Source organism: Elephas maximus, chromosome 19, assembly GCF_024166365.1.
Source record: "Elephas maximus indicus isolate mEleMax1 chromosome 19, mEleMax1 primary haplotype, whole genome shotgun sequence".
Lineage (NCBI taxonomy): Eukaryota > Metazoa > Chordata > Mammalia > Proboscidea > Elephantidae > Elephas > Elephas maximus.
In genome coordinates this window covers 16,663,590-16,687,585 of record NC_064837.1, presented here as the reverse complement: position 1 = coordinate 16,687,585, position 23,996 = coordinate 16,663,590, and the positions used below count along the sequence as shown (strand labels likewise).

Sequence of the window (23,996 nt, the reverse complement as noted above, 5' to 3'; positions counted from 1 at the left end):
ATAAACCTATTTAAATCATGCCCTGGCGGCTCCTGCGGCCAAACAGCCTGGGGTGGGAGGCCATGAGGAATGGTCGCACCTGGGCCTGGCCAGTGTCCGTGGTCCACACTGCCACGGGGCAGCTGTGTACCCACACTGACTTGTGCACAGGTCTGGGTACCAGCCCTGCTGTCTCCACAACAGGACCGTGAACTTGGCCCACAGTGCCCGGGGAGCCAAGGTCCCGGCCCCACAGAATCAGGTGCTGTCAAGTCGACTCTGACTCACGGTGCCCTCGTGTGTGTCAGAGAACTGGGCTCCATAGGGTTTTCAATGGCTGATTTCTCAGCAGATCACCAGGCCTTTCTTCTGAGGTGCCTCTGGGTGGACTTGAACCTCCAACCTTTTGCTTAGCCTAGTGCTTAACCACCTGTGTCACAAGAAGATGTCAAAGCCCACAGAGGTTAAGGTTAGACTGGCCAGCCAGAGAGCAGAGGCAGGGCCAGCCCAGGGCAGGGGTCTACACTGCTCCCTGGGACCCCACAGTGCTTGCTGCTGAGCAGGACCTCCTAGCAAGCTGATGGCAGACCCCTCCCCGGTGCCAGAAAGTAGCAGCATAGATTGTGGCTTATTTATTAAAATTATGGTGGAAAAATAGGAGTCTCTAGGGCTGAAGGAAGCAGGGGCTGGATGTCAGGGCCTGCGTTTAGGGCTGAACCCCCTTCTTCAGCTGCACCTTCTTCCTCTTGGCCCCACTCCGGAGGAGGCTGGGGCTCCCATCGGCCAAAGAGAGCCTTGCCTTTTTCTGTAGCAGGGTAGGCTGTGGTGACTTGCCTGAGGCTCCCTTTTTGGGAAGACTCTTCTGAAGCTTTTTACCAGCAGACTCTGTGCGAGCAGTGCCATTCATCTGGGATAGCTTCTGACGTTTCTTCCGAAGCTTTGGGGTCTTGGCAGGGCTGCTGGGGCTCGCGGTGGGGGTGGCAGGGGTGCTGGGGCTTGCGGTGGGGGTGGCAGAGGTGCTGGGGCTTGTGATGGGGGTATTGGGGGCAGAACTCTTGGCTGCAGGCTTCCCGTTCACCTGGGACTGGGCTGAGGCCGCGGCCTTCCTCCTGTGCCTCTTCTTCTTGCCTGAGCTGGGGGGCTGCTTTTCGCCAGGGGTTGCTGGCTTGGCATCTTGCTCTGTGGCATCTTCTGGCTTGCGTTTCTTACGCTTTTTGGTTTCTGGCAAGAATCCCTTTTTCTTCCGCTTCATGCTAACGGGACTCTGGGTGTCACTGGGGATTTTCTTGGCATCTTTCTTCTCTGACTTGGGGCGCCTGGGAGGAAGTACGCAGGGTGAGAAAGGCCCCAGCGAGGGCTGGGAGGAAGTACGCAGGGTGAGAAAGGCCCCAGCGAGGGCAGAAGTGGCCCTTAGCGCCGCGGTGCTATGGTACCCAAGCTGCCCAAAGTGGGTCTTTCCAGCCCCCTCCCGAGGTGCGGGACCTCCTTCCCAGACGTACTGGACTCCCAGGAACTTCATGGCCTGCCAGTAGAGATCGTAAAGGCGGCTGGAGCCGGCCAAGTGTGCCCCCTGCTGCAGGCTCTGCTGCAGGCTTGGCTGGAGGCCCTGCAGCAGGCCCAGGATGGTGGTCAGGTCCAAGGTCAGCTTCTGTGGAGGGGCGAGAGGCTGTGCTGCAGTGGTGATGGGGGCAGAGTCTCTCCAGGCTCCTGGTCCCCAGCCCTGCACAGTGACTGCCCCCTCAATTGACTGCCTGCCCCCTTCTTGGCCCTCAGCCTCTCTGCCCATAAATCAGGCTTTCTCGCCTTGGGAGGAAAATCGCCCTCTCTTGGGGGCACTGCCCTTGCCCCTTTCACAGCCAGGTCCACAGCCTGTCCCTGCTTCCTCACCTCCCACTCACCCCTCCTCTCCAGGCAGTGGCTCTGGCCCGCCCACCGCTGAGGGCACAGTGATCTCAGGGACCAAGCCCTACTTCCTGGCTCACCCTCCTGCCGTGTGTAATGGGTCATTCTTGAAGCCCACTGGCTCCAGTAGCAGCCCCTGTCCTGGCTTCTGCTCTGCTGCCCCTTCAGTGCTGCTCTGCAAGGTCTTATCTGGAGCGCTGCCCCACACTCCCAGCACCCTCCTGGCAAGCTCACCCTCAGCCTGGCCTTAACCAGCTTCTACACACTGAAGGCTCCACACCCTTCCCTCTTGGCCAGAGTTGGGGAGCCGGGCCCCCAACTGCAGCTGTCTCTGGACCTCTACTTTGACGGCCCAGGAGTACCTCACAGTCCACACACCCCAAACTCAACTCATCACTACCCTTAAACTACCCTTCTCCCAGCGATGGCTCCACCCCCTTATCCCAGTCCTGGAAACCTGGGGCCATGTGGGGCTTCCTCCTAACTGCCGCCTACACCTGGAATCTTCGTAACTCCTCCCACTGCCTGCAGCCCTTCTAGTGCCTTCTCAGCATCGTTACTAGAGGATGGCAGTAAAGCTCTCCCCCCACGCCCAGCCAGGCCCTGGCACAGCCACTCTCCCTGCTGGCTCGACACCACCTCTATCTGTGGCTCTCTAGGCACCCAGACAAAAAAGCCCAAACTCCTCACTCACCCTAGCATTCAAGACCTTAGTCCTGAGCCTTTGCTCAGACTAGCTCCTCCCCGGCTCTCCCAGGAAGCCTGTTCCCAGAAACCCTCATGTGATGCCCTCCCCTGCCAAGCCCCAGGCACCTGGGCTCCTTTCTGCCTCACCTGGAGGTGGATGGTCTTGAGGACCGTGATGAGCAGCTCCAAGGAGGACAGCTCCCTCTGCTGCTCCGACTTGGTCTGCGCCTTACCCAGCGTCCGCAGGTTCTAGGGAGGAGGCAGCAAGGCTGCTGAGGTGCTCTGCTGAAGCCTTCCTCTCCTTTCCCACATGGGAGACTATGACCCAGAAGGAGAAATGTCTCCCCGGTCCCTACCCCGTGGAGAACCATTCCCTGTACTCCCTATGGGGTCAGGGGGAGGGGTCCATGGCTGTTACCTCAGTGACCTTTGCCAGCACCTGGCCAATTAGCTGCTCCCACTCGGAGTGCTCAAAGCATGGTCTCAGCTCTCCCATGGACAGGGCCTTCTGGAGCAGCAGGCAGGCCTGGGCCTGGGGTGGGGCGATATGGTTACCAAGAGCCTCAGCAGGCAAAACCAAGACTTAGGGAACCACAGGGGGAACCCCAGAGCTCTGGGAGCCTGCTGGGTGCCCAACGAGGCCACGACAACTCCAGGCTGCGGGTGAGGGCTGTCTGATGCTCTGGGTCCAATCTGCCCGTGTTTCCCAATTACCTGCTCCTGCCCCTCTTCTTGTGGAGGCGGAGGACAAGGCTCATGGAGCAGCAAGGGGTCACAGCTGGACAGAGGCAGGACCTTAGGCTACGATAGTTCCTGGCCCTCTTACCAGTTCAGTGCCATCTTCCTCCAGCCTCCCGACACTCCTCATCCCACCCCCATACCTGAGTGGACACTGCGAAGGGCCTCTTGTGTGTGGGCCAGAGCACAAACCCAGGGGGAGGGGCCAGGGGGCTCAGGCCAGAGGGGAAATGGCAGCTGCGGGGCGCAGCCATCAGCTGGCCCCACCCCCTCTCCAGCAGTGAACCCACCCCCTCACCAGCAGTGCCTGTGGTAGGGGAAGGCGTCCAAGCACAGCCCTCACCCCCTTCAGGGAGCATGCGCCATGGCCAAGGTGAGTGGGGCAGGGATGAGCCTGCCCTCAACCTTGCTGGGACCGCAGGTCAGCACTCTGGGGCCTCACGAGCACCCAGCCAGGAATCGGTCAGACAGGTAATTCAGGCCGGCCCGGTCTGGGAAGTCCCTTACCTGCTGGCGGGGCCGCGCTGGGCCTGTCACGTGCTGGACCACGATGGGGAGCAGGCTTTTACAGAGTACCTAGCCAGGGGACCAAGGCTGTGAGGTGGGGCTGGGCTGAGCAGGACCCAGGGGGTAGGCTGATCCCCACACTTACTGGGTGCCGGCAGAAGAGGCTGAGGAACATGGGGACCGTGAGTGGGCTGTTGCGCTTGGTCAGGAAGGAGCTCAGGGCTGATGAGTAGACCATGGTCACACGTTTCAAGTCCAAGCAGCTGGTTGCCTAGGCCAGGTGAGAAAGAGCTGGTGTGGTGCCAGGGAGAGCCTGGGCTGCCTTTAGAAGGCTGAAGGTTTAGTCCTCGATTTCCCTCTGTGAAATGGGCACATGGTCCGTGGCCTGCTGGCTGGGGCTCGCTCCTGTCTGTCAGCACCTTGCCCTCTGGGCTACCTGGAGCCATCCCATATCTAGCCCTCCTGACCAGGCCTGCTCACCTGTGGGGCCTTGGCCTTGGCGCTGGCTTTCTGCTTCTTTGGGGTCTTGAGGGGCAAGGCATCGGCAGGGTTGCCCTTCAAGACCCGGAGCAGGTAGAGAGTGGCATTGAAATAGTAGAGGGCGACGGAGGAGTCGGCCTGGCGGCTGGCCTGCTGCACCAGTCGCTCCACCTGCGTGTGCAGTGCCTCCACGTGGTTGCTGACGTCGTGGCAGTAATGCCGGGCCCGGCACAGGTGGTGCCTGCAGAGGGAAGAGCAGGGTTGGTCAGAATGTCCTCTCCACCCGTGCCCTGCAAGCAGAGCTAACCCTGAGAGTCGGGACCCTGAGCCCCACTCACAGAGATGGAAACAAAGACCTAGAGGATCTGACCAAGGTTGTGGACAGAGGCCTAGAGCAACCTGTAGACGTGCTCTGAGGCTGCATGGGGCTCAGGGTGCCTGGGCAGAGGGCAACCCCGAGGGGGAGAGGGCTGCCTAGGCTGAAGCTATGTCATGGGCTAAACGCCCCCACCCAGTCCAGATCTCCCATCTGCCCCTGTCTCTCCTGGGGCAGTGGTCTTTGGGCCCAGGATTAAGGGGGACCAGAGTCTGTGTACCTAAGCCCTGAAAGGTCCTATGGGGCTGGTAACAAGTGGAGGCGAGAGGGAGGACTCTTGGTGAACTGGACTCCAACAGTCCAAACAGGTGGCAGGGAGGAGTATTTGAGAAAGCGCCATGACGGCGCACACGGGAGATGTGTGGGGGCGGCATGCCAGCCACATGCTCCCCACCACCTCCTACACTTGCATTTGTGCCTCCCCACCACCCGAGCTCCTGGCAGGCAGGTCTGCATCTGCCTCCTGCCTGTCTCTCTCCAGATGCCTGCAGTTGCCCCCTGGCTGGGCTCCCCTTCCAAATCCTTCTCCCCACACTGTGGCCCATTGTCTAAAGGGCAAACCAGCCCCAGCTCCACATGCAGGCACTTGCTGAAAAGGCCTTGTTGGTTCCTCAGTGCTGCCAGGACCAGGGTGCACTAGGTGTTTCCTGCCGCACTGCTGGCCTGACATTCCACCTGCATCTGGCTGGCTCCTGCTGGAGACGCTGCCTTTCTGCCCTGCCTGCACCCTCCCAGCCTACTCCTGGCGATGCTGTCACTGCTCTGGAGGCCTTCCCTGGAACTACAGTGCTGGCTAAGGGTCCCCAGCACTCTGTTTCCACTGTCTCCTATCCGCCCCTATCACAGCCCACTCAGGCCTGCCACAGCCTGATGACTGCGTGATTTCCCTACACTGACTTCTGAGCACAGGGGCAGGACGGTACCCCAAGGACCCCAGCTCCAGCGCATGTGGCACTAGAAGCAGCAGGGAAAGAATGGGCTGTGTGTGCGTATTACTGTGTGACTGGTGCCCCGTGGCTGCGCACTGAGCCTTGAGTCAGGCAGACCCAGACTCGAACCCCTTCTACCTGTGACCCCGGAGGCCTGGCCCCCCGCCCCCGCTCACGTGAAGATGCGGGCCGTCTTGTGCAGGAGGTCCTGCTCCTGCTTGGAGCTGCTGGTGCGCATGCTGCGCCGGATGACGGTCAGCAGTGGCTCGAGCAGCTCCAGGACCAGCGGGTTCTCGGGCTGCTTCGTCACCAGCACCTCGACCAGGTCCAGCACCTGTGGCCAGGAGGGGTGGGCTCAGCACAAGCTGGAGTGTGTTCAGAGGAAGCACAGGGGCTAGGTGGCAGGGCCAGGGTGGCAAAGGGCAGACTGGGGTGCCCGGCTTGCTCCAGGCTTACCCTGATCTGGAAGTCCCGCCGAAGCACCTTCTCCTTCTGCAGCTTGCTCTTCTCGTCCTTCTTTGCCTGGATGCGCAGCTTCTGCTCAGCGAAGAGGCTGGCGAGGTTCTGGTCCAGGGCCATCATGGCCTCATCCCCCAGCTCCTCTTCCTCGTCCTCACTGTCCACTCCGCCCTGAGGGCCAGATGCCCAGCCGTCAGCCTGGCATCAGGCGGGGCACACAGACGGGTCCCAGAGCCCCCTTCCCTGGCTCCTGCTCACCAGCGCCTTCCCCGCCTGCAGCACGGCCATCAGCTGCTCCCGGAAGCCCTGGTCCACGTCCTTGTCCCGGTCCTCCTCATCACTCTCCTCCTCATCGTCACTTTCTTCCTCTTCCTCTTTCTCTTTCTCCTCCTCCTCGCTGTCTGAGTCGTCCTTGCTCTTGTTCTGTGGGTGGCGGGTGTGTCAGGCCTCCCCACGGCCCACCACGTGTCTGCCCGCAGCAGCTGCCCCACCCTGCCCCCCGGCAAGCACCTGTGCAGTCTTCATCATTACCTGCTTGTCGTCAGAGTCATCCATGACCACCACATTATCGTCCTCGTCCTGGCTCTTGTCAGGGTTCAGCACCTGTGGGGATGCCCAGACTGCTGACCCATCTGCTGCCCTGGCTCCCAGATCACTGGGCCCTCTTAGCCACCTCCCTGACCATGCCCCTGTCCAGTCTTGGCCCAAAGGTAAATGCATTCAGGGAGGCAAACGGAGGCCAGGCAAGAGGGTCACGTCCTCCAATGTCTGGGCCCAGAGCCCTCCTTGGCCTGCCTGCTTCCTGAAGCTTCCTGAGGTGAGGCCCCTGATCCCTTCACAGGAGGCCCCCTCCGTGCCCCCCAGCAAAAACTTGCCCAGTAGCAGACTTTGAGTGAGCTCCCCCGCCCATCCCTGGTGCCGTATCTGTTAAGGAAGGAGATCCTGCCCCCTCTGTAGGACCCTGGTGAGGTGGGCAGGGGGATGACAGCCCCCCCCAGGACCTAGGTCCCCAAAGGCCCCAACTCACGTCCAGGATTAGCTGCAGGGCACGTGGAGTCAGGTGGGAGCAGATATGGCCAAACACGCTCCGGGCCACCTGGCGCATCAGGTGGCTGGGCTGGGCCAGCAGGGCTAGCAGGATCTCCACCAGCACCTCCACCCACGGTGGCTCCTGGGAGTCTGCAAGCAGGAAGGGGGCTGAGCCTGGTCAGGGTACTGCTAGCCTGACCTGCTAGGTTAGCCCCATGCCAGGTCCCTGCTGTGCTGAGGACATGGCTGCCTCCCCACCTGCCCCAGGGATGAGGACCCACCAACAGCCTTGGAGCGGGTCCGGCGGGGCTTCCCCTCCAGGCTCTTCTCGATGCAGGTCTGGATGTCGCCTAGGAGGTCACAGCTCTCTGCAGGGGACTGCCAACAAGGAGGGTGGAAATCAGGGGCCAGGTCCCCCTCCTCCCAGGCTATGCTGAGCCAGGTAAAGGGCAAGGCAAGAGGGAGTAGCTGACGTCAGAGGCCTAGGATACTTTAGTCGTTGGCTGCCTTGGCCAGTCACCCTCATAGTCCAGAAGAGAGGACACCAGGCCCAGGGGCAGTCTAACAGCAGATGCCTTTTTTACACGTAATATGTAGTCACAGGGTCTGAGCGCGCTCAGTGAGCAGGGAGCCCACCTTCCTTCCCCACTGGACACCCCCAGAGAGATGGAGAGCGGCCAAGGACAGTAAGACCAAGGTCACAAGGCAGCCAGCAGGTCCCAGGACTCCCAATTCGTAGTTCTGATTATTCCCCCCCATCCCCCCCCACCTAGCTTGGCCTTATGAAGATAGAACTTAAAACCATTAATAAATTCAATTTATTAGTTTTAACCAACTCCAACCCATTTTAACAGGGACAAGCACAGACGCCAGCCACCTAGCAGTGAGTTGGGGGCCTCTTGAAAACATCACTCAAAACGCAGTTGGCAGCTTCAGTGTTTAGACTCTGGGTGTAAAAAGGCCAGAACTGGGGACCAGAGCTCTGTCTTCAACTCCCTGGTTTTGTGGCTGGGCAGGTCCTTGCCCTTCTCTGAACTATACCCTTTCACCCAGGGGTTGGAGATACCCCAAACTGCAGCTGCCTCTGTCCAGACCAGCCCACAGCCCCCGGAAATAGGATCTTTGTAGGTGTAATCAAGTGTCCTAGAAGACCAGGGCCCTGCCAGTCCAGAGGCCCAGTGCCAAGGATCAGAAGGGGCCTCATGGTCAACTATTACCCATATAACTGGCCCACCAGCTGGGCTCAGAGTACTCAAGGCTGGCTTGGAGGCAAAAACCACAGCCAAGAGGCCAGAAGAGAGCAACTGAGAACCGATCTACTCAGGCTTCTCACAACCAGAAGCAGCCCTGACCAGAGCCTCGTGCCATGGGAGAAGAGACCCTCCTAAGACATCAGGACTTGTAGTCAAGAAGAAACCACCGGTCAGAAGACCTGCTGGCACTGAGCTGTCAAGATGTTGAAAGCTTCTTGGTGGAGAAAAGAGCAAAGCAGACCCAACTGGTTCTATAGGAGCTGCTGTTACAGGTGCCTGAATATGAAGTGTGATACAGTGTAACAGAGCACAGAACCCAGTGTCAGGGATCCAGAGAAGAAAACACTAGACTGAACTCATCACTGGTGAATCCAGGTGTAGAGAATGAATTGTAAAAACTGGGACCTTACTATTAATTTTTGCCCAATGGCAGGGGACACACCCCCTTGGGTGACAGGTCTGCCCAGAGGGGGACCTCACTTACAGCACTTTTCCCCTGTTGTGGGTTGAATTATGTCCCCCCCCAAAATGTATGCTCAAGCCCTAACCCTGGTACTTGCGAATGAGACGTTATTTGGACACGCGGTCTTTGTAGACATGATTATGTTAACGTGAGATCGTTCTGGAGTAGATCAAACCAAACCCACTTCTGTCGAGTCGATTTTGACTCATAGCAACTCTACAGGACAGAGTAGAACTGCCCCATAGGGTTTACAAGGAGTGGCTGGTGGATTTGAACTGCTGACCTTTTGGTTAGCAGCCGATCTCTTAAACCACCGCGCGACAATTACTGGTGTCCTTATAAGGAAAAAAGAGACACACACAGGGAAAACGCAATGTGAAGATGGAGGTAGAGACTGGAAGGATATATCTACAAGCCAAAGGACGCCAAGGAATGCCGGCAACCACCAGAAACTAGCAAAGCAAGGAAGGGTTCTCCCCGAGAGCCTTCAGAGAGAGCATGACCCTGCAAACAACCTGAGTTTGGACTTCTGGCCTCTAGAACTGTGAGACAATAAATGAATGTTGATTTAAGCTGCCCAGTTTATGGCGCTTTGGGAGGCCCTGCGGGATAACCAAAACCAAACCAAACCCAGTGCCATCGAGTCGATTCCAACTCACAGCGACCCTACAGGACAGGGTAGAACTGCTCCATAGAGTTTCCAAGGAGCATCTGGTGGATTCGAACTGCCAACCCTTTGGTTAGCAGCCGTAGCACTTAACCACTACACCACCAGGGTATCCCCCTGTGGGATAGCAGAGTCAAATTCCTATATCTGAGTCCCAGCCAATAGCTGTGCAATTTATAAAGCTGCTTTGCCTCTCTAAGTCTTGGTTTCCCCACCTGTCAAATGTGGGAAAGAAGTGCCTTCCTCCAATCTGTAGGGACTACAAGAGACACTGCCTGGAAAGCTCAGGATGCTGGTCCAAGAAAGGAATGATTTCTCCTCGGGCTGTTAATTCCACCCACGACTGTGTCAGCTTAGGAAACCTTCCAACTTCAACTCCCCAGAGCCTTCCCTGGTCACCCCACAGCCCTCTCAGTAAGAGGCCTGGCGTGCCCCAGAACCACAGGCCTGTAGCCCCCCGAGCCTTGCAGGCCACCATACCTTGAAGAGGTGGATGCCCACCAGGAGAAGCAGGTGCTGGAAGGCTGTGGCCTTGACTTCCGTGGAGTGAGCCTCCAGCTCCTTCAGAGTCTGCAGCATCCTGGGAGGAGGTGGGTAGGTTCTCAGGCCATGGCTGCCAGTGTCAGACCCAACGGTCCCACCCACCCCTGGAAATGCCCTCTGCTCACCGGTCCCAGGCTTGGCGCTGCTGTGCAGTGAAGGGAGTCGTGGTGGTCACGTTGCGGTTGTGGTTCAACAGCATGTCTGTGAACTGCACCAGGCGGTAGGTCCAGGGCTGCCCACCTGGGGTCTGGCCTGGCACCTGCCTGAACTGTGTGCTGAGGGCCTGCAGCAAACTGGGTGAGGGCGGAGCTGGGGTCACACGGCTGAACCTCCACCCACCCCAGGGCTCAGACCCTCCTTCTGATCCATTGGAACTCACTGGTCTTCTGCTGTTCTTCCCAGCTTAGAGTCCTCAAGACCACCTCTGCCCTGCCGCCCTCCCCAGCTGCCCACGCCCACCTGAAGAAGGCACTGCAGACCACCTCTCGGGTCCGGCTCTCCAAGGGGAAGGAGAGCCGCTGCTCAGTCTCAGGGATTTGCGATGTGGGCTTCTTGGTTTCAAAGAACGAATGGAATAAACAGAACCTGGGGAGATGGGAGAGCCATGAACATGAGCCTCGGACAGTGCCATCATTTTCCCAGGCCCCTCTCTCTGGATGGCATCACCATGCACAGTGCCAGGGGGAAGGTGCTGTTCTGCTCTGGAGACGACTCCCTGAGGCCTGCGGAGCAGGCAGGTGGTGAGAGAAAGGGGGCGTCCCTCGGGTGTGAATGCAGCTCAGCCCGAGTTGGGGAGAGAGAAGCAGAGCCCTCATTTAGAACCGAGACTGGCCTAGGCTATGTGGACCCAACAGCCATGCCTTTGCTCCTGCAGAACAGGGCGAAGTAGGTCTTGGGACAGATGAGGGTTAAACGGGCACCTGGTCCTGTGCCTGACACAGATGAAACAGGTGTTGGGAAAAGGCTCCCCAATGCCATCAACATGCAACACTGCCTGTGGGACATGGAGTGTGCCTGAGCCCTTTAGGCCCCTGGACCCCGCCCTCCCTGGGTCCCTTCCCCTACAGGCCTGAGGCATTTCTCTAAATTCCCTGTGCCTCAGGGGCTAGAACAGCTTCCTGTTCCCTATGCAACCTGAAGGCTTCTGGTTCCAGGGGGATGCAAGCAAGGACGAGGCAGCAGGCCCACTTCTTTGGGCACCCTGCCTAGGGGGAGTGGGGCTCAGCGCGTCTCGCACCTGGCCACCTCCTCGACCAAGGCCTCCTCCTTCTCGACCTGAGAGTTCTCCACAATGCTGACCAGGCGAAGGATGATCCACTTCCGCAGTCGGAACACGGCCCGCTCAGGCCTGGGGTAGGAGCCGGGGTCACAGGAGCCATTTAGAGAGAATGAACACAAGGCACCCTTTGCCCCGTCTTGGAGACACAACAGCCGAGATCTCCCAGCCCCTACCACCGGCTGGACCACACATGGGGAGAATGAAGCTTTCGTTTTAGAGCTAAGGGGCCTCCCCTCCTCTCCCACAGTTTGGAGCCCCGACATCCTAGGAGGTGGAGTCCAGGCATTCTGAGCTCCCCAGGCCCACTCACACATGGAGCGAAGCATCCTGGTTCTTCTTCTGGTTGCTGGTGCTGAAGTCAACCAACGAGTCCAGGTTGGGCTGGAGAAACATGTCCCGCAGCCAGGCCACGTAGTCCTTGAGGGCGCAGGGACTTAGGAACTGCACGACCCGCCAGAAGGTGGGCACGACGGGGTGGCCCTGGTTGGTGATGGAGGAGAAGGCCACCAGCACGGCCAGCTGCCGCTCAGGGTCAGTCTTACAGCCCTCCAGGAAGGTACCCACATATTCGTCCATCTCTGGGGCAAACTTGAAACGGTCCGGGGCCTGAAAGGAGCAGGCATGATGTTAGCAGAGGGTCCAGCTTGGGGTCACCTGCCCAGACAGGGCAACCCCACCAGCCTGTCCCCCAACAGGCTGAACAGTGGCTCAGGAAGTCCCCTTTCCTTGTGCCTAGGCTGGCTGAGCCTAGAATTCTCTCCACTCCGCTGTTCGTAACTTGCAGTAGCTCCCTGGTGCCCCAGCACTTCTGCCTGGCATCAAGCCTCCCTATAGTCTTCCAGCCTCCACACCTCTGGCTCCAGAAGGCCCCTCCTTCCCACCTCTCACTAGAGCCTGCCAGGCTCTTTTCCTGGCCTGAGGCAGGGCACAGCAGCAGGTAAGAGTACAGTCTGGGTCATCAAACTGATCTGGGTTCCAATTCCACTTCTGCCAGTCCCCTAGCTGTGTCATCCTGGGGCTCAAAGATTCATACCTCTCATGTTTACTACCTGTCTCGTCCCACGCTACATGCTTTCATGTAGTAGCTTTTTAACATTCACAATGACCCTTTGAGTTTGGCCACTACTCCTGCATTTCATGGACGAAGAAAACAAGGCACAAAAAGAGCTCGGAAGTAACTTTCTCAGGATCGGAGCTCACGGGTGGGGAAATGGGATTTGGACCCAGCCAGTCTGGCTTCCCATCATGCTCTTAACCACTGCCTAATACTTTCTGAGCCTGTTCTCTCCTGCACAAAATGGGAATGGCAGCAATCAGGAGTGAGCTGTAAAGATTAAAACGAGACACGGAGAGCAGCAAACAAACAGCACTTACTACACACCAGGCACTGTTTTAAGGGCCCGCGTAATCTTCCCAAAATCCCTGTGAGGGAAGTACTGCTCGTCTCATTTTATAGACAAAAAGACAGGCACAGAGAAGTTAAACAATTTGTGCAAGGTCACACAGCTAGTAAAAGGTGCAGTCAGGAATGGAACTCAGCAGTCCGGTCCCCAGATTCCATGTACTTAACTTGTAGGTTGAGCGTTTAGCTTCAGGCACGTGGAAAGTTCTCGCAATAACATTAGTGACGATGAGTATGATCGTTATTACACCACCAGCTGGGTGGAGGGTGGTCTGAAGAGATCACTGGCTGTACGTTACTCTGCTGGGGGTTCCTAAGGGAGAAGGGCCTGACCTTGCCAAAACTCCATTCAGAGGGAGGAGAGGGGGCTCAGGCCACCTGGTTTACCCAGAGGGAAGGGACACTTGCGTCCCAGACCCCTCCCAACAGTATCTATGCTTGCTTTTTCCAAGGCTAGGACCACCAAGGCAGGAAGACCCTTGATGCCAGAGCAAAGGCCAACCCACCTTCCAGAAGCTGGCTAAGTCCTGAGGAGGCCCTCGCCCCAACCCTTTCTTGCAAGGACGCAGTCTGTTGCCCAGCCCTCACTGGCGGTGTTGAGCCGCATGAGGGGCGCCCACCTTAGAAGTGACCAAGTGCTCCCCGTAATGGTGGATCACGTCTCCCCGCATCACCAGCTGCAGCTGCTTCTTGGACAGAAGGGGCAGGGCTGCACCCAGCAGGCGGAAACACAGGAAGCTAAGGGGGTGGAACAGAGCCTGGTTAGAACCCTCGGTTCCCCAGGGGACCTCAGGACCTCCGGCCCACCCTGGCTTAGCAAACAGGGACAGGGAGTCCAGAGAGGACCAGTGCCACATGCACCTGGCCGGCAGAAACTGCTTCTTTAGCAGCCCTTGTTCCAGAACCTCATTCCAGAACCGTGGGAACTTGTTCTCCTGAAGTGCCAGGCGCAGCAGGTCCAGAGCCACAGCAGGCAGCTTGCGCTCCTTCTTCACAGAGGCAGCAGCCATCTTCAGCACGTTCACCAGTCTGGGGAGGAGGGCAAGGGGACTTAGGGACACCCACGTAACAGACGAGGGCCAGGGGCAGCTCCGTGACAGCCAACCAGAGGTGTAGCAAGGGGGGAGGGGGCCAGAGGGGGAAACATGCCCTGGGTACAAGTCCAAGGGGGAACCAAAAAAGGCGCGGAAAGACATTTCGAAGTGCCACAAGTAGGAAAGGTGCCTGAGGCTACCAGACAAGAGGGAGGCGCTTCTGCTGACACGTCGCTGCTATCAACATCTACTCGGCTTGACATTGGGGGAGCGTAACTTATCCTCACCATGCCCCTGTGCTCACCTGGGAATATTCTCATCTGAGAATAGATCTACTGATCCCAGCAGCTTCTCGAGCTTTGCAGGCACCTTCTGTTGGGCTAAGAGGAAGAGTTCCAGGTACTCAGGGGAGCTGAGCACCACACCCAAGTCAGACTTGAGCACCTTCGGCAGGATGTCCTTTAACGTGGCCTCTGGGACCTGGGGGCAGAGAGACAAGTTCTATGAGGGTGGCTCACTCATAGCTTCCTTCATCTCTTCTTCCATGGGGTAAGCCCTACAGATCCCGTTCTACCTGCCAGGCTCCCATGAAGGTCCCCAGCAGAGTGCCAGCCTGAAGTGGGACAGCCACAATCCACCTTGCTTGGTATTTGATAAGAAATTCAAATTCCCAAATCCCAGGAAGCTCGGGTTTTAACAAGCATCCCTAGATGCTAACTGACCTGGGGCTAACCCTTTCAGTAATTCCTCTTTGGTTTTCAGAGGACCAAAAAACAAAAAAATCAAGCCAGTTGCCATTAAGTCAATTCTGACTCATGTGCGTCAGAGTGGATCTGTGCCCCGTGGAGTTCTTAATGGCTGCAATCTTTCAGGAGATTGCCAGGCCTTTCTTCCAAGGTGCCTCTGGGTGAATGTGCATTTGAACTGTCAACCTTTCGGTTATAACTGAGCACTTAATTCTTTGTGCCACCTAGGACATCCTTCAGAGGATCAGCCTGCTTCTTATACAAAATTCCCTAAACTGAGGGCCAATGGGAGAGCAGGGATTAGAATCCAGATTTTTCTATCTCTGAGGCTAGGCTGTGCAGAAACCACGATGGCCTCTTGCCTCTTTACTCAGTCCAGAGAGGTGGCAAGGGGTTCTCTGTGCTAGCCTACCTCACTTTCCCAAGTCAGGGCAGTGTAGGTCCCTGAGGGGCCAGCCCTGCCCAAAAGAATGGGCACCATCCAGTACAGTGGCTGCTAGCCACAGGTGGCTGAGCACTTGAAGTGCAGCTACCCAGAACAGAGATACACTGTAAGTGTAAAACACAGTGGGTTTATGACAAAAGGAGTGCAAAATCCCTTTTTTTTCTCTCCACACTGATTGCACATTGGAATGATAATACTTTAAAATGCGTTAGGTTAAATAAAATACACCCCTAAAATTAATTCCACTTGTTTCTTTTTGCCTTTTAATGCAGTTATTACAAAATTTAAAATGACACCTGCAGCTTGCCTTCATATTCCTATCAGACGGTGCTGCTTGGCATGTTCTCATCCGCTAACTTGAGCCTTCTCGATGTTTCTATAGCAGGGAGTGCCACCCAAGGTCATACCTCAGAAAGGATGTCCACCAGGGCCTTCTGGGGCTGCTCCTGTAAGTGGTTGTGGTGCTGGGTCAGGACCTGCAGCAGCTTCACGGACTTCATCAGTGCCTCCTGGTCCTGGCATCCACACAGACAGGCAGAGGGTATGAGGAGGGCATGCTGCTGTTCCCCACCACTCCCAAGCCAGGCCACATGCCCCGGGTGAGAGAACCCCCTGGGACCCCAAAGCTCTTACCTTCACTAGCCGGCCGGACTGAAAGAGGGCTAGCACCCCAAACAGGTGTGCGAAGAGAGCAGGTCTCACCATTGCCTAGAAAAAGATTCCAGGCTCAGATAAGAAGAGCTCAGGTACTACAGCACCCCGCCCCTTTCACTATCCTCCACCTCCCCCCCCGCCCCCCGCTGCTGTCCATCCTGGGGTCACCCGCTCTCACCTTCTTCACTTTCTGTAGGTTATATTTTTCTTGTATCTGCTCCAGGATGCTGCATAAGGGAATGTCCTCGAAAGACTGTAGCAGCTGCCAAGAGGTGTGATAGAAGGGAGAGGATTCAGGGGGTGGCCCCACCACATCCCCACATCCCAGCAGACGTCAACCTGTTTCCCCTTCTCCTTGAGACTTCAGCTGAGAGGCCCGGGGTCCCTGATCCCACCCCAAGGATGCCTCTGAAGCTGCTCATGTTGCTCTGATAGAACACTGCTGGTGAAAAGGAGCTGAACCTTACCTCCCTTGGCCCCTAGACTGCTTAACTGAGATGCCAAGATACCCTATCCCCAGAGCCTGCTGAGTCTTCCCAGGCTGATCCCAGAGGTCTGGGTTTTCACTGCCCTTCCCGTTGTCCAAGCTCCTCGGAGGGTAGCTTAGAGTCGGCTGGGTGCCCCTTGGAGACACAGGGCTGTGACCCTGCAGAAGGGGGGGGGGGCACTGCAAAGCTCATTCCTCCCACCAAATATACCTAAGGGGCCTCACTCCACCCGTGCACCAAAAAAGAAAACATGCTGAGCCTCCCCCTCCACTTCCCTGGGCCTGGGCTTCTTTGCAGTCAGTCTTTGCTGAGGCGCCTTCTCTTCCTCCACGTGGTGAATCTTCCCTGGGACTGGGCTTCAGATGTCACTCTCCCAACCTCTCCCTCAGACACCCCTCTCCTGCCAATTGAGCACCTGCCTCCCTCACACCCACCGTCCACAGGGACCACCAACTCACCTGTGCCAGGGCCAGACTGTAGCAGGGCCGGGCGGTCTCTCGCCCGACCCCGAGCCCAGTGATCAGGCGCATCAGAGCGTATTTCATCTCGGACCCCTAGGGAACCAAGTGCAAGCCTCGTGGGCCAGTGGCACGAGTCAGCTAGCCCTCGCGGACTCCCGCACCTCGGCCGGCGCCCGCCTGGGCATCCCCGCTCGGGACCAAGTGCCTGCAGCCCCAAGGCCCGGATCCGCCGCCACATCTGGCTGCATCTGCATGGCCGCCTGCTCCAGGCCCCGCCAGCGTACCTTCGGCCGTGTGCGCAGATACTCCAGCAGCTTCTCTGTGGCCTCAAGCCGCGTCTCCTGCTCCGGCTTCGCAATGTCCCAGAAGAAGTCCAAGAACTCGCGGCTGTGCTGCAACAAGCCATGGCGGTCGGCAGGCGGGGCACCGCTCTTGGTCGCCTCTCCGGGAGACACGGGCTCAGCGACGTCCTGACTCTCCATCTCCGCCATGCTCCACGAACACGTGGGCTCTGAAGACTGCCTCTTCCAGGTCAGGGCGCCGGGCATGCGCACTGGACTGGGTCGGCGGGGGAGGAGCCAGGCGAGGACCTGGGCGGGGCCGGGGCCGGGGCGGGGCCGGGGCCAGGGGCGGGGCCGTAGCAGGGCCGGGGGAGGCCCGACCCCCCTCCGCTCTCTCAGCACAGCAGTGAGTGCAGCTTCTCCCCAACCTCCCGGTCATACTCCCTCTCCCCGGGCAGCTGAGACATCTGTCCCCCTAGCGCCCCACCGGGCTCTTTTCTGAGGGCCCATCTCGGAAAAGCAATCCAAGCGAAGCAAATCGATCCACCTCGTCCCAGAGTGGCCCCTGCGCCCCGAACATAAATGCATTCACCATACAATCACTGAGCTCCCACTGCGTGCTGGGCGCAGTCCTAAACCGTGGGCACAAAGTCACTGCTCTCATCGACTTCCTTTCTAGTGGGAGGAGACAACTGACGAGCAAGTAACCAAAGACATTTAAAAGCATAATTATTATGAAGACAATGAGAGAGGTAAGAGAGAGACTTGAAATTATTTCCCCCAGTTTTTAATTAGACTTTATTTTTTTAGATCAGTATTAGGTTTACAGAACAAGGGCTTCGAACAGAAAATATAAAAACCAACCATTGCCGTCGAGTCGATTACGATTTATAGTGACCCTATATTTTTTAGGACAGAGTAGAACTGCCCCATAGAGTTTCCAAGGGTGCCGAACTTTTGGTTAGCAGCTGTAGTTCTTACCCATTACAGCACCAGGGTTACAGACTTCTTATGTTTTCTTTTCTTCCCTGAACATTGTTTCCCATACTATTAACAATTTTTCACTCCTGTGATACACTTGTTACAATTGGTAAACCAATACTGATACATTGTTACTAGCTAAAGTCTGTATTAGGGTTCACTCAGTATCGTACAGTCTGATGGGTTTTGACAAATACATAATGTTGCATGTGCACCGTTACAGTGTCATACAGAATAGTTTCACTGCATTAAAATTGGCGTGTTCTCCATCTATCCCTCCCCCCTCCCTTCTCTCCCTTGCAACCACTGATCTTTTCACTGTGTCTGTAGTTTTGAGTTTTCCAGAAGGCCATACAGTTGGAGTCATACAGTATGTAGCTTTTTCAGACCAGCGTCTTTCACTTAGCCATATGCATCTAAGGTTCCCCCATGTCTTTTCATAGCCTGATAACTCATTTCTCTTTATTGCTGAATAATACATTCAAACGAAATTTGAAACAGAAATATGTCACCCATTGAAAACATTAAGTTAAAAATAGAACTCAATAGGTACCAAGATACTGATTGGAGAGGGTGGCCAGGGAGGCCTCCATGAAGAGATGGCACTTGGAGCCCCCAGTGGGAAGAGCTAGGAGGAAAAAGACCCTCGGGCAGAGGATACTACTGCTACGAAGACCCCAAGGCTAGATGGGGAGGTTGGCAAGATGGGTGGAAGAAGCAAGATCTGCCAGGACCTTAGGCAGGGATCACGAGTTTGGCTTTTATTCTGAGAGTGATGGGAAGTCACTGGAGGGTTTTATGGAGGGGGCAAGCCTTAATCAGATCCACGTTTTGAAAAGATTATCCTGGCTGCTGTACTGGGGATGGATTGTAGGAGGGCAAAGATAAAAGCAGGAAGACCAGTTAGAAATGATGGTAGATTGGGCCAGGGTGATATGAGAACAGGTCAGATCTGGGCTAATTGGGAGGCGGTAGGCACAGGTGAGAAGCCCTGGTGGTGCAGTGATTAAGTGCTCAGCTGCTAACCAGAAGGTGGCAGTTAGAACCCATCAGCCTTTACGTGGGAGAAAGACGTGGCAGTCTGCTTCTGTAAAGATTACAGCCTTGGAAACCCTATGGGGCAGTTTTACTCTGTCCTACAGCGTAGCTATGAGTCGGAATTGACCTGACAGCAATGGGTTTACTAATCAAAAAGTTGCTGGTTTGAGTCCACCCAGAGACGTCTCGGATGAAAGACCTTTTGATCTGTTTCTCAAAGATCAGCCATCGAAACCCTTATGGACTTTTAGAGACCATCTATAAGGGGTCAAACCGACAATGGCAGTGAGTTGATGTTAATAGTGGAGGAGCAATCAGGAAAAGGAGGGTGAGAATGTCTGCACAACTTGAAGAACGTGACCAATGTCACTGAATTGTACATGTAGAAACTGTTGAATCGGTGTATGCTCTGCTGTGTATATTCTCAACAACAGCAACAAAGAAAATCGATTATTAGAACATGAAGGAAAAAAAACCCTAAGGAGCACTGTTCTACCCTGACACACTTGGGGGGTTGTTTTTTCTTCTTTTTAAGGGGTGGGTGATGAATTGGGCATGTGGGGAGAGGAATTGCAGACTTGGAGCCAAAATAACCAGGTAGATTGTGGCACAATTTGCTGAGCTGGGGGAGAATTTTTTGGAAGTGAGTGGGTGGGGGTGGGATAAAGAGTTCAGTTAAATCAGAACTGACTTTTATAAGTGCGGGGGTGGGGGGAGTGTTCAACGGGCTACCCTGTTTCTTGGGGGAGAGGGCCCGAGAAGCTGGCTCCAGAGGGCTGTGGGCCGAAGAGACTCCAGCCCTCAGGGGGTAGGAGGATCAAGGCCAACTTCTGCAGTTAAGTGCATACACCCAGCTCCAGCCCCTTTTGTATCCAGGGCCCTGGGACATCCCCCCACTCATCCTCTCAACACCTTCTTTGCTCTGCTGCCTGTTTGTGAAAGTCAAATTAAGAGGTTTACCATGTACATGGGGTCCCTGGGTGGTACAAAGGCCTAATGCACTCAGCTGCTAACTGAAAGGTTGGTGTTTTGAGTACCCAGAGGTGCCTTGGAAGAAAGGCCTGGTGACCAATTTCTGCAAAATCAGCCATTGAAAACCCTATGGAGGCCAGTTCTATTCTGACACATGTGGGGTCACCGTGAGACAGAATCAGATGGCAACCTGTTTTCTATGCACATATGGCCTCAGGCTGAGCTGCTCTCTCCTTATTCACCTCAAGTTCTTTGCTGAAAAAGAAGCCAGAAACTCCATCCAGCAGGGATGCTTTGAAGATCGACTGAGCTAGCCCTGGACACCCAGGACTCAAGTCCAGGTAACTAACCAGGTCAGAGGTTAGGGGCCAGAGCCAGCAGTGAGCATGTATTAGATGCATGTTCCTTGTGTATTCCATTGCCCTGGGCCTGCCCGGCCCTGCCCCAGGCTCCAGACAGCCCCACCCCTGCCAGACCCTACCTGGTTAGAAGCCCTGAAAGGGGCAGCAGCCGTGGGGGACACTGGAGACATGGGCATGCTCTGCGTGGGCTGTCACCTGGAGCAGGGTCCCCTGAACACAAGCGCTGGGGCTCTCTCTTGGTTCTTGCTGGTGCTGGTGCTGAGCCTGGGTCTGGGGCACTGCCAGGTGTCTGAGCAGGGCGCTAGTCATGGCTCTGGTCACTGAGGGGGCCCCTGAAGCCACCAGCCCCAACACATCAGCCTCCGTGTCATCTGGGCTGCCTAGAAAGATGAGGGGGCAAGCCCAGGCACTTGTTGCAGACTTGGTGACCAGATTGCTGAGTAGAACCCCCGTGCTGGGGGACACGTATCCAGAGCCAAAGGAGCTGTTAAGTGAGGAGGTGAGAAGGAGCACAGAGCCACTGCTGTCGATGGTGGCCAGGACGCTGCTTACGGGGGTCTTGGCAGCTTGCAGGAGTGGTGGGCAGGGGTCAGTGCTGGGCGCCCCGGAGTGAAGAGCTGCCTCCAGCAGGGCCAGCAGTTCTGGGCCGGCTGATGGGCTGGGGGTGGTGAACAGGATGCCCTGGGGCACAGACAGTTGCAGGGCTGGCTCCAAGCTGGGCATGGGCTCAGCTGAGGGGGCCTCCAGCCCCAGGTCACTGGCCATCAGACTCAGGAGGGTGTCCCCGGTGAGGTCTGGGGTGGGGGCAAGTGCTGCCCTGTGTAGCACAGCTGCCAGCCTTGGGTTGGTGGCTCGGGACCCAGGACCCAGGGGGGTTCCATCAGCATGGCAAAGCAGTGGGCAGAGCCCCTTTGTGCCCTGGGCTGCCAGCGCCCTTGCCAGAGGTGGGTCTACCAGGAAGCCCTCCTGAGCCAGCAGGGTGGGGCCCCACAATAGGCGTGGCCAGGGCAGTCGGCCGAAGCGCGTGTGCAGCAAGCGCAGGGCAGGCAGAGTCGCAGGCAGCTCCAGCCCAGGGGCCAGCATCTGGGCTGGGCCCGAGGTCATGGCAGTTGAATTGCCTGAGGAGCTATTGTGGAAGAGACCCCAGAACATGGCACCTGAGGGGAGAAAAAGGAGTCACACAGAGGTCAGGGGCACTGGCCAGGATGGGGTCAGAGTCACTGACTGGAGTCAGGGTCACCCAGGAACCCTAGGTGAAGCATCACTAACTTGTTTGAGGTTGAGTTTACTGACTGAGCCTGGGATCAGGAGCAGCTGATCAGTCCTGGAAACAGGAGTCAATGACCAGATTTGGGGTCAAAATCACTGCCTGAATCCTAGATCCTACTCACAAACCAGCCCGAGGTCAGGGCCACTGACTGTGCCTGCGTTCCAGGTCACTAACCAGGTCCGGGGTTGGGGTTGCTATCTGGGGTCGTGGGTCACTGACCTAGCCCTGTGGTATGAGGATGCACCACTGACAGGCACAAAGCTGCTCCGACTCCAGCATCCACGACATTGCCCCCGGCCACAAGCAGCTCTCTGCCCAGGTTGGAGCACGTGGCTGCAGCAAAGAAAGGACCATTATGGGAAGGGGCCTGAGGCCAGCGAACCCTGACCCCTCCCTGCTCCTGAGCCACCCCCAGCACTGACCAGCAGGGCTGATGATGGCGCCGTGGTGGTATACGCCCGGGAGATGGCAGTGCCCAGTGGGTGGAGGGGCCACAGAGCCAAAACTTCCTGTAGAGCTGCCGCTAGTCTGGAGTTGCCTCACAGCCAGGGAGATGCCAACGGCCAGCAGCAGCAGGGCTGTGAGTAGTCGAGCCCGGGCTCCTGGAAGGCCACCAGCCTTGTTCCTGCAGAGAGGGGTGTCCTGAGCTAGGGCTGGGGGGACACCTAAGAGTCCCAAGAGAAGTCAAGAAAGGTTTTCTAGTGGGGTTTAGTCTTGCAAGAGGAGAACATGCTTGCCAGGGAGAAAAGTGTTGCTAACCTGGACAAAGACATGGAGATAAGAAATAGCCCGGGGAAACTGAGCACAGCTAGGGAGTGAGGGAGCAACTAGAGAGGAGGTTGGAGAAGCAGGATGGAGCTGGCTGGGTAGAGGCCCCAGGGGGGCTTGGCAGGTAGGGATAAGAGCAAGCACACAGCAGAGCAGGGCGCAGCCAGGCTCCAACCTGTTTAGCTAGTGCCTCCTGCTCCAGGGGGTGGAGGCTGGGACCCTCTGACTGGGCAGCAGACGGGGCTGGCTTGGTACTAATGTCCCTTGATTCTCACACGCTTTGGTGAGTCTGTAGCCCAGGCTTCTCTTACTCAACCAGAAAGTTCCTGGAGCTGAGTTAAGCAGGGACTACCAACCTCCTTCCCCTCTTCTCCCACACCCAGGATCTCCAGAGAGAGGGACTTTCCAGCCTCAGATCTGAGAAGCAGGTGCCAGACCCCTCCTCAACTTACCTAGAGGAGTCCTGGAGCCTCCAGAGGTGGGGAACCAGCAGCTCTGAGGTCTCCCCCTCTTCCTCATCGGACTCCAAGCCCAGCTCCCAGAGCAGCAGCTTCTGGTAGTGCACAGGCCCTGCTGCGGAGTCCATGGCCCCCAGAGCCACCCCAGCTTCCTGCCTGCCACCCTTCCCAGCTGAGTCTCAGGAAGCCTTGCCCAAAAAGGTGGGTGGGGAGTGGAGGCAGCCTTGGGGAAAGGTGGTGGCGAATCTAGAACTGGTCTGGGCAGGGCTCAGGGCCAGGGAGGCCACGCATGAGCCTGCCCCAATAGGGTGCGGGGCCCAAGGGGCTCTCGTGCAGGGCCATGACTTGGTGAGGTTGGCAGCACAGTCAGGAGGAGCCTAGCCCTACAGCCACCAGCCCTGAGAGCTAGGATGCCTGCTGGCTCCCTGCTAGAGATGCAGACCCTTGATGTCCCATGCCTTGCTCAGGACCCTGGTCTAGGGACAGTGGAGCTTGAGTTAGAGCTACAGTTACTTTGTGGTCTGGCTCAGGGCTCAGCACGTGACTAGCTTCCAATGTGGGGGTGTCTGGGCTTGGGATGTGGTGAAGACTCAGCCCAGAGCCACTCTAAGCTCTCTATCTGGGGAACAATTTCTTATGCTGAAGGTAACTCCCAGGGGAGCCTGGGTGGACCTAACATGTCATGTGGCTCTTGTCCAGCAGGTGGTGCTGCAGACCTCTGTGGGGAGTCCGCGGCCGGAAGCCACAAGACAGTTCCCAAGTTCCTTCAACCTGGGCTTCACATCAAGGATCTGTTGTGTGGTAAAATCAAACAACCCCAAAGAGTGCACCGGGACAAGTTGTGGACTCCAATCTCATTTGTTCTCTAGTCATCTCTTTGCTGACCACGCACTGCTCTGACCATCTCAAACCTTCTCCATCTCTCCTGCCTCCAACCCCGAGCCCTCCAACGTCACATAGACAAACCACAAGAAGCCCCTACAGCTTCCAGCCCCAACTACAAACCCATCTTCTTCCACACTGCTCTCTACCCCCACCTATTGCCATAAAACAGCCATTGCAAGAGGAGTACTTTAGGGGCTCCCTGGCAATCGCGTACTTCTTCTTGTCCAGGGACCTCACTCTCTCCCCTTCTCCCCTGTGGCTTCAGTCTTCTATGCTGGTGACTTCTCCACAACATTTAAACATGGTCACATCCTGTGTTTAAATTCCTCTCCTAGGTATATACCCAACAGACATGCAGTAGAACGTTCTTAGCACTATTTGGAGCAGCCCCATGTTAGAAACCCCCATCCTCAGTAGGGACTCCCTGGGTAGTACAAACGGTTAACGCGATCAGCTGCTA

The 23,996-nt window shown here is 56.8% G+C and overlaps 2 protein-coding genes across 6 annotated transcripts; both read right to left on the bottom strand.

Annotated features, from left to right (window-relative positions):
- MYBBP1A (MYB binding protein 1a) lies at positions 1-17,043 on the bottom strand. Its single transcript, XM_049859769.1, has 26 exons — positions 16,806-17,043; positions 16,519-16,614; positions 15,751-15,834; positions 15,552-15,626; positions 15,326-15,433; positions 14,032-14,207; positions 13,555-13,722; positions 13,314-13,431; positions 11,602-11,897; positions 11,250-11,360; positions 10,472-10,597; positions 10,138-10,305; positions 9,950-10,049; positions 7,368-7,464; positions 7,085-7,236; positions 6,589-6,660; positions 6,316-6,480; positions 6,055-6,228; positions 5,775-5,932; positions 4,294-4,534; positions 3,959-4,084; positions 3,814-3,882; positions 2,987-3,100; positions 2,716-2,817; positions 1,479-1,627; positions 1-1,295 (listed from the first exon to the last, which is right to left on the bottom strand). Exons 1-26 carry the CDS (start codon positions 17,010-17,012, stop codon positions 686-688), a joined length of 4,062 nt encoding a protein of 1,353 aa, XP_049715726.1. The 5' UTR covers positions 17,013-17,043; the 3' UTR covers positions 1-685.
- Positions 17,044-20,278: 3,235 nt separating this feature from the next.
- GGT6 (gamma-glutamyltransferase 6) lies at positions 20,279-22,779 on the bottom strand. 5 transcript variants are annotated; one of them, XM_049860752.1, is made up of 4 exons: positions 22,646-22,779; positions 21,844-22,050; positions 21,645-21,736; positions 20,279-21,312 (listed from the first exon to the last, which is right to left on the bottom strand). In XM_049860752.1, exons 1-4 carry the CDS (start codon positions 22,777-22,779, stop codon positions 20,279-20,281), a joined length of 1,467 nt encoding a protein of 488 aa, XP_049716709.1. The 5 variants fall into 5 exon arrangements, with proteins under 5 accessions (XP_049716709.1, XP_049716708.1, XP_049716710.1 ...); XM_049860751.1 differs by having other exon boundaries at positions 21,645-21,758; positions 21,848-22,050; XM_049860754.1 differs by having other exon boundaries at positions 20,643-20,721; positions 21,641-21,736.
- Positions 22,780-23,996: the final 1,217 nt, after the last annotated feature.